This window comes from Podarcis erhardii (genome assembly GCF_964252035.2).
Source record: "Podarcis erhardii genome assembly, chromosome: 1".
Lineage (NCBI taxonomy): Eukaryota > Metazoa > Chordata > Lepidosauria > Squamata > Lacertidae > Podarcis > Podarcis erhardii.
In genome coordinates, this window is record NC_138497.1 from 36,306,143 (window position 1) to 36,320,968 (window position 14,826).

The 14,826-nt window shown below is 42.6% G+C and overlaps 1 protein-coding gene across 3 annotated transcripts in view; it reads right to left on the bottom strand.

The window, feature by feature from the left end:
* NUBPL (NUBP iron-sulfur cluster assembly factor, mitochondrial) overlaps positions 1-11,031 on the bottom strand; it is a 60,261-nt gene extending 49,230 nt beyond the window's left edge. The window contains exons 1-3 of one of the 3 annotated variants that reach the window (XM_081865313.1): positions 10,866-11,031; positions 9,417-9,564; positions 8,089-8,123 (exon numbers count right to left, since the gene is read on the bottom strand). In XM_081865313.1, the coding sequence (XP_081721439.1) occupies positions 8,089-8,123; positions 9,417-9,564; positions 10,866-10,979 (297 nt within the window). In that variant the 5' untranslated portion in view covers positions 10,980-11,031. Of the gene's footprint in view, positions 1-8,088; positions 8,124-9,416; positions 9,565-9,807; positions 10,031-10,865 lie in introns of those variants that run through there. The other 2 variants (XM_081865311.1, XM_081865312.1) reach the window with 2 other exon arrangements.
* Between the last annotated feature and the right edge of the window lie 3,795 nt (positions 11,032-14,826).

Consider the following 14,826-nt stretch of genomic DNA (forward strand, 5'->3'; position numbering starts at 1 on the left):
CCCAAGTACCTAAGAGTGAGCCTCTCAATATATCAAGATCAAGCATCTCAGGCAAGACAATCAGTAGGGAATGCCCTCCTGGTGGGATAAATTTGTCTTCCTCAATATTCAGGAGGAATTTAAAAAGCAAAACATTTGTGTTCACCCAAGCAAATACACTATTCCTAGCAGCCTTGAAATTATTAGCTGTAAGGGTGGTTGACTGTGTTTAGATGTTCTTAGCAATTTTCATTACAATATTTATTTGTTTTTAATTGTATTATTTTGCTGCTTTCTCATTAGCCGCTCATTTGTGTGGAAGTGTGGGGGGGGGGGAATATAACTTTGTTTAACAACCCAGTCCCACAAGTCCCTGTGTTCAATGGGACTTACTTCAAATGTGCATAGGATTGCAACCCAAGATAATAATGTTTTGCTTAATGGAGGTTCTCTGAACCATACTGCTGCACTTCCATGGACTTAAGTAACTAAGGTGTCAAAAGAAGTGAATAATGAGACCTACTCCTTCAAGAAATCAATGCACAGAAGAATGCTGGTTTGACCTGGTGTTTATTTGTTGTATGGTAAAGCAGTATTGCTCTTCTAGATATAAGTGCCCCAGTTTAGCTCTAGGCATGTATCACTAATTGACAGCCAGAAGATGGATTTGGATACATTGCTTTTGGTGTAGTGCTGATGAGCAACACCTGTGGTACTGATGCTCATAAGATTTCCACATCCACAGTTCCTAATTCAGAGAAGATCTGTGCACAGGAGTGGCTCCAGATATGGATCTTCTCTAAATAAGAGCAAGAGTGCATGAACAAGGACAGCCATAACCTACAGACAGGATTCATGCCCATAAGTGTCCATTCCTTTGTTATTATGCCTTCATAGGTAAAATCATGAGGCTTAACATACACCAAAACTTAGACCTAACTTTTGATCCTGAAATTTTATCCTTCTTAACTGTATTTGAACTTCATTTGGCAACCATTTTCACTTATGTTCCCTCTCCTGGATGGCTTATTTTTCAAGAATTTAAGATGCTATATTTGAAAGCAGCAAAAGGCAAGCAGGTACCACAAGCACAAGGTTATCTAGCGAAGTGTAAGCTAACCAACATGCTGAAGAAACTTTTTGATCCATCTGCAACTCTGCATTGAGTCTCACAGATGAGACTATTTAGCATGTTTTTACTCTGCTCCTCCATTTCCTGTTCTTAAGATTGGTTCTGTTGCTAATAAAGAGTTGTGTGTGGATTTTTAAAATAAAAAACTTATTTGATGATGTCATGACCAGAGTGCCATAGGAAGGAAAATGGTGAAAAGCACTCCCTCTGCTGGCTACCTCTCTGTTACAAGAGTTCTTTACTGAAAATGGCCTGGTTTTGCTAGCAGGGCCAATTCTGATTTTCAGATAACTGTTCCTGGTAGTATTCATTCCCTGCTTTCTTGCCCTGCTATTTTGCCTTTTCAGAACATGCTATTTAAAAATTCTAAATTGTTCAGAATGGCCATTCTGCAGACTTCTCTGCCTAGTCTCCATAAATCTCTGAGTTGAGAAGGGCCCAGTTTACTAATACTGTCTGCTTTACAGGCCGCTGTAGGGCAGGCTGTGGAATCGTGAATGAATTAGGGCTGCCATATGTCTGGATTTTCATGGACATTACCAGGATTTCAAAGGCAAAATTGACGTCTGAGGGGAATTTCCGAAAGGAGGCACTTTGTCCTGGATCTTAGTTTTAAAAAAACCGTATTTTTGTAAACTTTGGTTGATGTATGTCTAACAAAAGCTCAACAACTTCCAGGTTTTCCTAAAGAAAGCAACAATTTTGGGGGTTTCCTTAAAAAACCTCAACAGAGCCTTCAGGCTATGTGCAGGTGTGTATGCAATAATGTATTTTGGAGTTAGACTGTATGGAAGTGGATTTGGGACCAGGATGTACAACGTGACAAGAGTACCCCCATCTTCCTCTCTGAAAATTGACCTCTCTCTTTCCCAAACCCTCAATGACTGCCATCTCTCACGCAATGGTTTTCCAAAGGCAAAGCATAGGGTTTTTTTACCTGTGCATTTTATACTTTGGGATAAAGGCAATATGGCAACCAACCAAAGATGAATGTCTCATGCAAGATTGAGCTGATTGTACACAGACAAATGAGCTGCATACAATCTTCAGTGCTGGATACTTGACTCAGCTATGCTGTAGTTGGCACACATTTATTTATATATAAAACTAATTTTCTGCAAGAACCTCAAGGGTACTCTTCTACTGCCACAAATCAAAACGGAAGTGGGGAGGAGGCTGGCTAGATCACAGCCCTTAGTAAAAAAGAATTTTTAAAACAGGTTGAATAGGTAGTTTTCCTGCACAATGACAGCATAAGCACAATTTCCCAACTGGATTTGGGCCATCCTCAGTCATGCACAGCTGGTGTTTGCTCACTAAAATACAATGTTCCTAAACAAGCAATCTTGATGTATTATGCCTGGCTTCTATTAATTTGAGTTCTTTCTGCTATAATAAATTGTCTGGGGCAATGCAGCTTTCATACATAGTTGTCCTAATGTGAGTGAGCCTGACAGAAAAGCCAAAAGTTCTCCTACAGGGCTCCTGGGGGAGTAGAATTGGCTACTGCCATTTCTGAGGGTTAAAAAGAATCTCCTCTCAAAACTAAAAAACGCAGTTAAGAAGGAGGATAGTTGGGCAAAGCCGATTTGCTTCAGGGGGAAAGCAGCAGAAGTTTAGAAATCTCAGTACAGCCTCGGAGAACTGCACATTCTTGTCGTTAATTAACTAAGCCAGCTGTAATGAATTGGTAACTCAAAGTTGTTACAAATCCAGAGAGCCAGGACTGGACCAAATGCTCTCTTTGCTTTAAGTAATACTTGACATGGATGACCTTGACATTCGTTACTGAATCAGAATCTTCCATCAACTAAATTATTTCATCTGCAGTGAGTAGTCACATACACAAACTCAGAACAGCTCTGGAATCCAAGTACTAAAGTCAGCTCTACCTTTGTAGATTTAAGAAAATCAAACTGAAATAATGCACACATCCACACTAAAGTACAGACATGTCTATGTGGCAGGTTTGAAAATCAAGAGATATCCAGTCTACAGATCTTCCCAGTCCACATGTGCACTACGGAAACTATGAACATACTATTTTTGAAAGCTTCTCATGTTGTTGGTTTAACACACAATTGTCCAACCATGTGCACAAGAAACCATTGTCTGGGTGTGTCTTACGGGCCAAACAGATCTTATAATAAAAAAACTGCAATAATTAAGATTCAGTTCTACATGTACGCACAGCATTAATAAACTAGTCGGTTTTAGGCAAGTTGGAATTTATAAGCGTAAGACTAGATTTATAGTTCTGAAACACAAGCAGAGTAAGAGTTATGAGTGTTAGCATTGGGAATCCTTCAGTACCTCAAACCACAACACCCCTGCAGTGCTGCCTGCCAGCAGGAAATAACAGCAAATGTCTTTCCATCAAATAGATAAGAAGAATCTAGTATCTGTAGCAAATGAGAAAGCCAAGCCTGTGTCCAGCCTAAATTCACAAACTAAGCTTGTGGTGAATTTAGGCTATATATTTTTCTAGTTCCCCAATAGGGCTTCAAAGTGAAACATCATCATCATCATCATCATCAACGTTATTATTATTATTATTAAACCTCCCATTCCTGATACACAATATCCACTGCAAGTTAAGAACGAATATAGCATTTCTAATCCATTGTAAATACGGCGCCATCAAGTTTGAAAGATGAGGCAAACCACAACCTCAATTTACCTTGTATATTCTTAGTTGGTTGAAATTTAAGCAACAAAGCAACTTCAAGACTAACATTTATTTTTGTATAAGCTTTCACTGACTAGTCAACCTCAGGTGCGTTAAGTGTTATCCTGAGTAACGGGTGGAGAAGTGGGTGTATGTGTACACACAGTTTTAAGAAGAAATGGTGAGGTCAAATGAAATAAATAGCAGGGTTCTAAATCACACAGGGAGCCTACACAATAGCAGGCTCTCTACTGCAGGGATTCTTTCGCAGAACATGGAAAGCAGTGACATTGACCACAATGATGCAACAGAGAGAGTGGTGGCCAACAGGCTCGGTCCCTGCTCTCAATAGATGGTGATTATGTGACACTGAGGGAGAATAGCTGAAGAGGGCTATCTTTATCTCCTAGGAGAACAGTGACTTGTCCAAGGCCAGTTAAGTGAGATCTGATGGCAGGAGGCAAGATTAGAGAAGGAACTTGCAAGATCATTTCTGCAAATCACTCTCTGACATTCTGCGCCACTCGCCACATTTATCATGCAGACTTCTGTGATCAGTAAGTACTTGGGAAATGTAACATGACCACATGTTCTTAAAAATGCTATTTTAACAATGTAGAAATAAACTGAAGAATAATGACTATACGGCTCCTATTTGAGAGGTACAGCAGAACTACACAAACACACACGCAGCATACACAAGTGCTATAAACAAAGATGATTCATTGTGTCACGATCGTAAATTTCACCCACTGCAATAACACCAGGCATTAATTATGAAACACTTTCTATGCAGTGTTTGAGAACTTGCCAGGTGACTCCTATTAGTGTCAATCAAGCAATTAATTCCAATACAATGATTTTAAAAATTTACTTCTGTATCAAATATTAATGCAACATCTGCTACTCTCAAGTTCTGCCTCTGCCTCCCCCCCCCCCCGTAAACCTGGCACATTTTTCAAGAGCCTTGAACTTTCACTGTTAAATTTGCGCAGTACATTTTAACCTTGTTTTGACAGCCTTGTTCTAATACTAGTATATTTGCTGCAAATACTGCCATGTTTCAGGAACATTTTTGATTCATTCACATGGATTGTGTGTTATTTTCTTAAATGCCAACAGGGGATATTATGACCACCTTGCCTACTGCATTGCACCACTAAACCCTTATTTATATCACCCAGGCATAAATAGCAAAGAGCAGTGACTTAGAGACTGAGCAATGAACCAGAAATCCCCAATTCCAATTTCAGCTCTTGCGTTTTTCGCATATTCAACTAAAGAGCGAGCTAGTATGGTTTAGCGGTTAGAGTGTTAAACCTGGTAGACCAGGGTTCAAATCCCCACTCGACCATGAAGCTGAAGGGATGACCTTGCATCAGTCACAGTCTCTAAGCCCAGCATACTTTACAGCAGGGGTGTCAAAATCAAATTCATCGGGGGCCGCATCAGCAGTTTGGTCACCCTCAAAGGGCCGGTTGTATCTGTAGGACTATGTGTCCACTCTTTATTATCACTTTCCCATCTCTCCTGAAATTGCCTTGCCTCTGCATCAGCTCCGCCTCCGCCACTTCCACCGCCCCCCAAGGCCTGGTCGCTCTTCTTGCGCTTGTACTTGTCCTTGTACATCTTGTTGCGGTGCCTCTTGCACATCCAGGGCTTGCGCTGCTTGGCCACTTGCGTGGTGGTCTCGCTGCAGCCTTTGTAGGTGCAGCTCTTGCAGCCGCCGCCGCCTCCTCCTCCCCCCGACTGGGCGCCACCCTCCTCCTCGTCATCCAGATCCTCCAGGCCTCCACCGGGGCTGCTAGCGCTGTCGCCTCCGCCCCCATCGCCGTCCGCATCACCCCCTGCCGCCGGGCCAAGCTTGTAGAAGACCATGAGGCCCGAGGGCGCCTCCGAGGCCCCCCGCGACAGTGGCTGCTGATGCTGCAGCAAGGCGCCCACCGCCTCCCCGCCCCAGGGCTGCATCACCAGCAGCGTGAGCGGCTGCGGCGGGGAGGGGGAAGGCAACGATGAGGAGAAAGCGGCCGAGCTGCCGCTCGTGTTCCCGGAAGGCTCTGTCCCTCCGGCAGGCCTCGCAGCCAGGGCCTCCCGCAGGGCCCCTCGGCTGCCACAGCAACGGCAAACGGGCGCCACGGGCCGGGCGCTGACAGCTTGCCGGCTATTACGCATGCGCGGGGAAGGCGGCGCGCACGCGACCTCCACCTCCTTTCCCCGGAAGGTCACTTAAGCGCACAAGTGCAGAGGCGGCGGCGGGGCTTTCCCCCCAATCCTTCCCCGCCTGCGCATGCGCGTTGCACGCCCGACGTTGCGCATGTTCAAAAAAGGCCGCTAGGGTAAGCGATCTCCTTTATGATATTGGAGTTAGCGGGAGGATTCGTCGCGCGCATGCGCCATCGCGTTGGCAGCCTGTTCGATGGGCGGGTGGTAAGCGACTGGGCTTCTAATAGCAGGCTGGGGCTACACGGCTACATGGGCCACATGACGAGGTCTGGCGGGCCAGATTCGGCCCGCGGGCCTTGTGTTTCACACCCATGCTTTACAGGGTTGTTGTGAAGATAAAATTAAGAGGAGGAAGAATCATGTATGCCACCTTGAGCTCCTTGACAGAAAAGTGGAATATAAATGTAAAAAAAAAAAAAGCTGAAATATACAGCCGAAGCACAACTTCCAATTCCATTTGTGACCAATCTGAACATTTTAAAGAGACTATGAACATACAGACATGTGCATGTTTAAGTTTTGTCCATGGGATCACAGTCCCTAGAATAGCCAGGGTCTGTTAATAGATAGGCAGAGTCTACCATATAGTTTGTACACACAGGATTTTTTTACATCTTCTCCAGAGCATGTATATGCAGTGGACATCGGTTTACGTTACAATACGATAATCTTTATTGTCATTGTCCCATACAGAACAACGAAATTGAAAAAATCTACATATGACATTCAAAAACCAACAAGCCTGCTATCCCAGCTTTCCCAGCCTGGTTAACCCCCTAAAAACTCTGATACCCCATAATTAAATACAATATACTCCCATAGAGACTACCTTACACTATGTTTAAAACCAAAATCGCATTTGGATAGAAACTGTTTCTCAGGCAGCTGGTCCTAGTCTTTATAACCCTGTACCTTCTTCCAGAAGGCAGAAGCTGAAAGAGATCATTTCCAGGGCGCGCACTATTCTGCACTATCTCTGCAGCTTTCTTATGACACCTGGAAGCATGGATTTGATCCAAGGTGGGAAGAGTGCACCCAATTACAGTGGTACCTCGGGTTACATATGCTTCAGGTTACAGACTCCGCTAACCCAGAAATAGTGCTTCAGGTTAAGAACTTTGCTTCAGTATGAGAACAGAAATCGTGCTCCGGCGCCACGGCAGCTGCCGGAGGCCCCATTAGCTAAAGTGGTGCTTCAAGTTAAGAACAGTTTCAGGTTAAGTACGGACCTCCGGAACGAATTAAGTACTTAACCCGAGGTACCACTGTATTCTCTTCCACAGTCTTTACAACCCTGGACAGCGTTGTTTTTTCGCTGACTGTGCAGCTCCCAAACCACACACAGAGACCGTAAGTTAATACACTCTCAACAGTACAATGGTAAAATGCCATCAACAGGTCCTTTGAGAGATTTTTTTTCCGGAGGATTCTCAGAAAATATAACCTCTGCTGTGCTCTCTTAATCAGGTCTTTACTGTTTTCTCCCCATGTCTTCCCACTGTATGTCTATTTAACATGATATGTGGTTTGTGTCAATGTGGCCTTAGGCAAGTTTCTGTAAAGATTTACTGAAATAATGTATGTGAAGTGCTTTGAATTCTCAAAAGTGGATTTTTTTTATTAGAGTATAGACATATTTCACAAATGTACTTCAGTAAAGACATTAAAGGTGAGTCTAGCAATTATTTTCATAGGGCCCTTGAGCCTTACCCTTAGAAAACCACACACACGTACCCACATCATGAAATTTATCGTAACATTAAAAATAAGGAAATTTACTTAATGTAAAGCTAGTTTTCCCTATCAGTGATAGGAGTCAGGGAGTGAAATTCATAAGAATGCACAACAGAAATAGCACCACAGTGAAGATGAGTATTGGGCAGAATCCTGGTGGAAGAAATGGTGTCTTTTTTCCAACAATATCATTTGAAGCTAGCTACTGAAATTAAAACTACTATTTCAGAAGCAACCTTTAAAAATATCTCTGCCTATATACCAGCTATTAAGGTGCTTATTAACATCTGGGTAACTTTTTATCGATTTTTATATTTAGCAATATTGAAACAATAATCAGGCAATTACTTACCGAATCATTTGCTGCCAGTGCAAGGGCTACATTTACTGAAAAGAGAACACAAAAATTAGCAGAATCAGCCTCTCGGAAATGAGATCACTTCTAAGAAAGAAGCCCCTGACTCCAGATCGTTTATGAATAAGTAAAATAGTATGGGTCCTAATACAAATCATTGGGACACTGCACTGTATAATCCTCTTCACTATAAAAATTATTTATTCCTATCTCCTACTTCCAGGTTTCTTAAATCAGCTGCTGATTCATAAGAGAATCTAAACTCCTAACCCATAATAGCTAATTGGAGAATTTATTTGGAAGTGTATGAAGTCAGTATTTTCCTTCTTCCACTAGATTCATCTCAAACCTAATGACTGTGTGTTGCATCTTCTAATAAAAATCAGTCACAGACAATCCTAAAATGACTCTTTCCCTTTCTTTGCTATTTGAAAGTCACGATTTTCATGGTTTACAATACCTAAAATGAAATGAGGCTTAAAACCTATGCAGTTACCTAGAAATAAGCTCAATGGGAGACGTCAGATATAGGATTGTGCTGCAGACAATTTAGATTGCTGTCTAAAATACAGCTTCAGAACAGTGAGCCAAAAAAACAACACCAAGAGCTTAAAATTATTCAAATGTCATAACAGATGGAATTTTAATGAAGGACTACTACTTTCTCATTAGATTTAGCATTAAACTGATTAAATTTAGATTTTGTTTAGTACATGCTTACTTAGAGGTATATTCCACTATGTGCAACAAGGTTACTCCAAGGGTAGATTTGAGACAATCAAAACAATTAACAGCATGATCTACAAACCATCTAAGTCAGAGTAAATCAACGAGTAGCCACTTTTTAAGCTAATAAGAAAAATTAAAGTATTAGGAAATGAACAGTAGTTTAAATTCAAGTCCCTAGTTTTTAGTTTTATCTACAATGACAACTTGTAGAGGAAACTTTTGTTCACACTCTAATAAATATTGAAATGCAAGTAGTGTTATGGACACACTCAGGTCAATAGAACATGAGGATAATTTCTCAGTGTAGCTTCTTTCCCTCCCAGTATAATTATTGAACTAGTTTCAACTATGTACTTGATCCAGGGAGCATCACAAATTGTACGAAATAACAATGAAACAAGAACTCTGCTTATATCTGACAACTTATTTCAGGCTGAATAACATTTATTTAAAAACCTTTTCAAATTAAATCCAAACTATGAGTAAAATACAGTGGAAGTGTACATTGTTAGATAAGAGCTTGTTATATCCACACACCTATATCTACAAGCAAGTTAAAGGGAAATAATATCCTGAATCAAATACACAGAACTTACCAGCGGTTGTTGATTTCCCAACACCTCCTTTTCCAGAAGCTACAACCAACACCTGCTTAACTCCTTGAATCGGTTTTTGCTTTGGAAGTCCTCTAGCCATGATTTTACTACGCTTCTCTTTGAGGACCTCATCGTTTGCATTTGAGGACTGAAAACAAAACAAAAGCGTGCTAATTCTAAACTGTTTTCATACACCAAAATCTGTGTATGAAAGAGATAGCAAAATAGTTTCCAGCTCCTCCACTAAAATTACTGGCAAGTTTATTTCGTCTGACGCCTTGCAAGACTTCTTTTATCTCTGTGTTGCTCTAGCCTAGGGCTCGTTTGTAAGCCAAGCGTGACACCAATGAGATGTGTCAAACTGAACGTGGGCATAACTAGGAAAGCTTACCATTTTTTTAAAGTTTGCAGCCAGTAATTTTAGCATCCTTGAGGGACTGCCAGCAACTAACAACGCTTTCAGTCCTCTTATTTCCATATCAAAATACATCATGCATGCCCGTGTGGCGTCTCTGAAGTGAAGCCATAGAAGATTTGGAGACAGCAGCTTACATAGCAAAAGCAAGCTTCTGCCTGCAAGCGGTTAAAACGATAGAATCGCCGCCCAGCGAGGCACCTCTAGGTGCCTTCTCGGTCCGACCGGAAATGGATGCAGGCGAGGCGGAAGTACCTCCTCCGCAACGACGGTGCTTCCTGAAGTGTAAGAGGAATGGGTGCAACTAAGAATCGCAGGGTACTTTGCTGCGTGACTGCGTCTGTTCCCGCAGCAGAGCAGAGGATCTGCCAGAGAAGAATGAAAATGCGGGTGTGCAAATGGAAAGGAAATCCGAGAAACACATTCCGATTAGCAATAGCAAGAAAGTACAAAGCGAGAGCGGGGAGGTACTGGGAGAACTGGGTGCGAATTCAGAAAAAGGGAGTGAAGGAAATCCCGACAGATGGAAGCAGGTGTGCATGTGGAACAGAGAATATGGGCAAATGTGTCCATGGAAGAGGAATGGAGGGGATTGTTTACATATACTATATATGTATGTGAGAGTTAATGCAGATGTACATGCGTGGAGTCTTTAGATGCAATTATGGTTATTGAATGGTGGTGCAACAAGTAACTGGAGACAGTAAAAAAGTTAAGGTTGGTAAAATAAACTAGAGGGATTGGAACGTGAACAAGGAATAGAAGGAATAAAAACCCCAAACAATCCTTCGTATGGAGCTATAGAAATGTCACTTGAAACCAATCTCACCAACGCACTTTAAAAAGGGGGGATGCAGTACAATTAATTTGAAAAGGGGGTTTCATAGCTCGCGCCAACCGCTGTTTAGAACCCCTTTCATCCACCAGGCACGAAAAGGACGCACCGAACAATGACATGCTCCGGAGCTCCCGCCTGCCTCGTCCCCATCAAAACTCCTGTCCAAAATGAAAATGGCTCTCCACGCGTCACTTACCCGAAAGCGGGCGGAAACAGCCGAGGTCGCGGCTCCACCCCAGCCTGGCCGGAGCCATGGCAAGGCTCTTCTCTTCGCAGTTTGTAACGCCAATGCATAAGCTCGCGCCACCATCCTAGCACCCCTCCCAGCGCCTGCCGATGGATCTGCGTAGCCTCGCCTCAGCCCAGCCCCCAAAAGGGGCGGGCAACGGAGGCTGCAAGCAAACAAGCAATAAATGGGACTTATCCCTTTTTAGCGACAAAGACTATTAGCACTGCCTTGGCTTTAGGCGATTGGTATGCTGGGGTCAGCGTCACGTTAGGAAGCTACCGAGATCCTCAAAACCCCACGAGAGGGCCCACATGTGATCAATCGTTGGCGAGCAACTATTGAGGGTCCACGACCGGTGGGAGGTTGGGGCCAGTCCACAGCAACACCGCATATCGCTAAAGCTTGGAAACCAAACGGCATTTGCTTTTCTCCTGAAAAACTCAAAAGATGTGCAGAAATGAAGGAGTAATTCTGCTGCTAGGCATAGGTGCTCTCATGAGCAAGGAGTGTCTCCTGCCTGTCTGGATCATCCTCCCTGTCTATTTGTGGGCGCACATATTTGGAGTTTGTTGCCCAGAGATAGGCAGAGTGGGTGGGTTCACACAGACAAAATCGCTAAAGCATTAAAAACGCACCTGTGGGGACACATTGCAGGGTGGTTGTGGTGACCATGAGAAGGTCTGGCCTCCATCCTCCCATGGAAGCACACGTAGAAGCCTTTCTTGCAGAACAGTAACTCATTCCAGTCAGCTTTTTTGTACATGGAGAGGTCATTCATTCATTTATATGCCACCTTTTTCTAAAGGTAAAGGAACCCCTGACCGTTAGGTCCAGTCGCGGATGAGTCAGAGGTTGCAGCGCTCATCTCGCTTTACTGACCGAGGGAGCCGGCGTATAGCTTCCGGGTCATGTGGCCAGCATAACTAAGCTGCTTCTGGTGAACCAGAGCAGCTCACTGAAACGCCGTTTACCTTCCCGCCGGAGTGGTACCTACCGGTATTTATCTACTTGCACTTCGTGCTTTTGAACTGCTAGGTTGGCAGGAGCAGGGACCGAGCAACGGGAGCTCACCCCATTGCAGGGATTCGAACCGCCGACCTTCTGATTGGTAAGCCCTAGGCTCTGTGTTTTAGCCCGTGTGGGTTAAAGGTGGCATACATAGTTCTCTTCCCCACCATTTTATCCTCACAACAACCCAATGAGGTAGGTTAGGCTGAGAGATAGTAACCGGCATAAGGTCACCCAGTGAGTAAGGATTTGAACCCTGGTCATAGTCCAGCGCTCTAACCATTACACCACACTAATTTTTTGCCTTAGCCAACAAAATGTCTTGGGCTGGCCCTGAAAAAGCTGCTGCTACTGTTTCCAATATTTTGCCCATCTTTTCCCTATGGGACACAACCCCTGCTCTCACATTTCCTTTTCTGGCAGTCTGATGACTAGGCTTAGCACCACCACCAAATACGCAGGTGGGTGGGCTGGCTTTTAACTAATACCATCTCTTTCTGAATGTCTTGTGTGAACCAGCAGGCACTGGCTGTGCTTTGTGTATCTTTTCTCATGTGCACCCATTCCCTGAAGGCCCAATAGCACTGCACAGAGGGAACTGGTTACTTCTGGTTACTTGCTTGCTTAGTCCTTCTCGTTCTCCTCTTCCTCTCCCTTCCTCAAAGGTGCAATAGATCCACCACCTTGGCATCCAGAGAGAGAGTGTAGTTATGGAAGCCAGCAGAAGCAGCTACTTGTGTAAAAAGCAGCCACTTCTCCCTTCCATTCAGGGAAGCAGAGCTTTTAATCTACTTTGACATTTTCTTTAATTGAAGGGTTTTCATCATGCTCCCTCTCATGGAAAAGAATAGAATAGCACTCGTAATATTTACTTTTATTTGTTTATAAAAATATGTCATAAAAAAATCAAAGCCATTTACAGCAATAAAACACTAAACCATACTATAAAAACAGACATCAATTAACCATTGTGGAAATATGCATTCTTAATTGCATGTGTAAGCCCAGCAGAATAGAAAAGTTTTCAGCAGGGATTTAAAAGTTGGCACAGAAGGCGCCTGCTAATAGGCAAAAATCTCCCAAAAATTTTGAAAACAGTGTGAGCAGCATAGGTGACCTCAAATATCTGCCTGCAGGGATGTGTGCAGACTGGGTGTAACAGGATCAGTGCCAGCTGTGCCTCTGGGGCTGATGGATTGCAGACAGGCAGGTGTTGTCTTTTGTGTGATGATGCGTGGATGTGTATTTGGTGCATGTGGCTGCTGCAGATCTCTACCCGCTGGATGATGTTGGGGCAGATCACTTTTTCTCAATCTTTATCTAGCTGAATGGGTTGTTTTGAGAATAAAATGAGAACAGGAGAGCCATGTATGCTGCCTTGAACTGCTTGGAGGGAAATGGGATAGAAATATTTAAAATAGTAATCTAGTCTTCACAGTCAGAGTGCATGAAGAGCGGTTTGTTCAACCCTTGAGATGCAAAGTTCCATTTAGACTAGAGCAGGTCTCTCTGTCTGGTCCTCCAAAAACATCCCTCACTGCTCCTGCTTTGCACTGCGAGTGTTTTTGCCCGGATGGTTTGTCTCTTCGAATGCTTGTAGTCTGAACAGCAAAACAGGATTTGTAATGTGTATAAAAACTAGCCTACTTGTACAAAGGTAAAATTTACATTTACACTGGCATGTGGCCCTATGAAAGTTGTCTGGAAAGGAATGCAGCGCTTGGGCTGAAAAATGGTTTCCCACCTCTAGTTTAAAGATTTTACTCTGGCATATTAATGTAGAATCAGACTGGTAGCCTCTTCATATGGATCAATAGAAGTTAACCTTGTATGTAATTATATTTACATTTTTGGTGTGTCTGAAATTTGGGCATTTAGGACAAAAAAAAAAATGATTCCAAACAAATATACTGTCTTGCCGTTTATGCAGTTTGCACTTATTTTACCTTTCCCTGACTTCATCTTCCCTGCCACCACATTCTTTTTTAAAAAAAGGTGTATTTAAAATACTTAAACCTCGCTTTTCCTGTTTCTCTCCAGCACATCATACAGCAGTACTGCATATGTGTTGTTGATACGGAAGCTGCTTTTCTGCATGTGCAAGAACACACACACCAACAGAGAAAGCTTATTTATGTCTGCAGTACAATATTCCCTAAGTACCAGCAAAAAAGGGGGAAAGAACTGATGTTCTGCAAAATCATTATGAACTCTTGTAACATGATCACTAGTTTGTTTGGTGTGATTAATGTGACCTTTGGTTCTTGCGTATCACATGGTAGTAAAGCAGTAAAGCGGGAGAATCAGCACATCTGGAGAAAGTTATTTAAGTGCTTTCAATTTTCCCTGTCCCCATTGCATTACATCATCTGATTTTTATTTTGATATATTAATACATTCTTGCATCTTTTCCCATTTATTTCCAGTCACTGCATATTCATAAATCTTAGCAGATTTGACATTCAGGTAGAATGCTCCAACATGTTTTTGTAAAAAAAAAAAAAAAAGGATTATAATAGTTAATACAAGATGTCACCACTACATACATCTTTACTGTTTCTTATAACATCTGATACAAAGTGTGATGTGAAGCCATTGTGCTAGGTATCTCCCCATTCTCAGGAATCAATGGCAAGCAGCTTGTGAGACATGCCCAATACCGTAATTTCATGGCACAAATTGTTTGTCTTTGACATGGACTAACAGCAGCTCTCTGCCTCTTATGTCTAGTTTGTATCTGTATTCTATGAGATCTTGCATTTTCATCACTACCAATAAATGTGTGTTCTTACCAATGTGCTTTTATTATTTGCATATTATAAGGCCCAATTGCGGCATTTTTCCATTCATTATCAACTGTAACTTTAAAATAAATGTAAAGGCCCAACCTTGCAGGACCTTTTTTCCCCTATGTGACTCA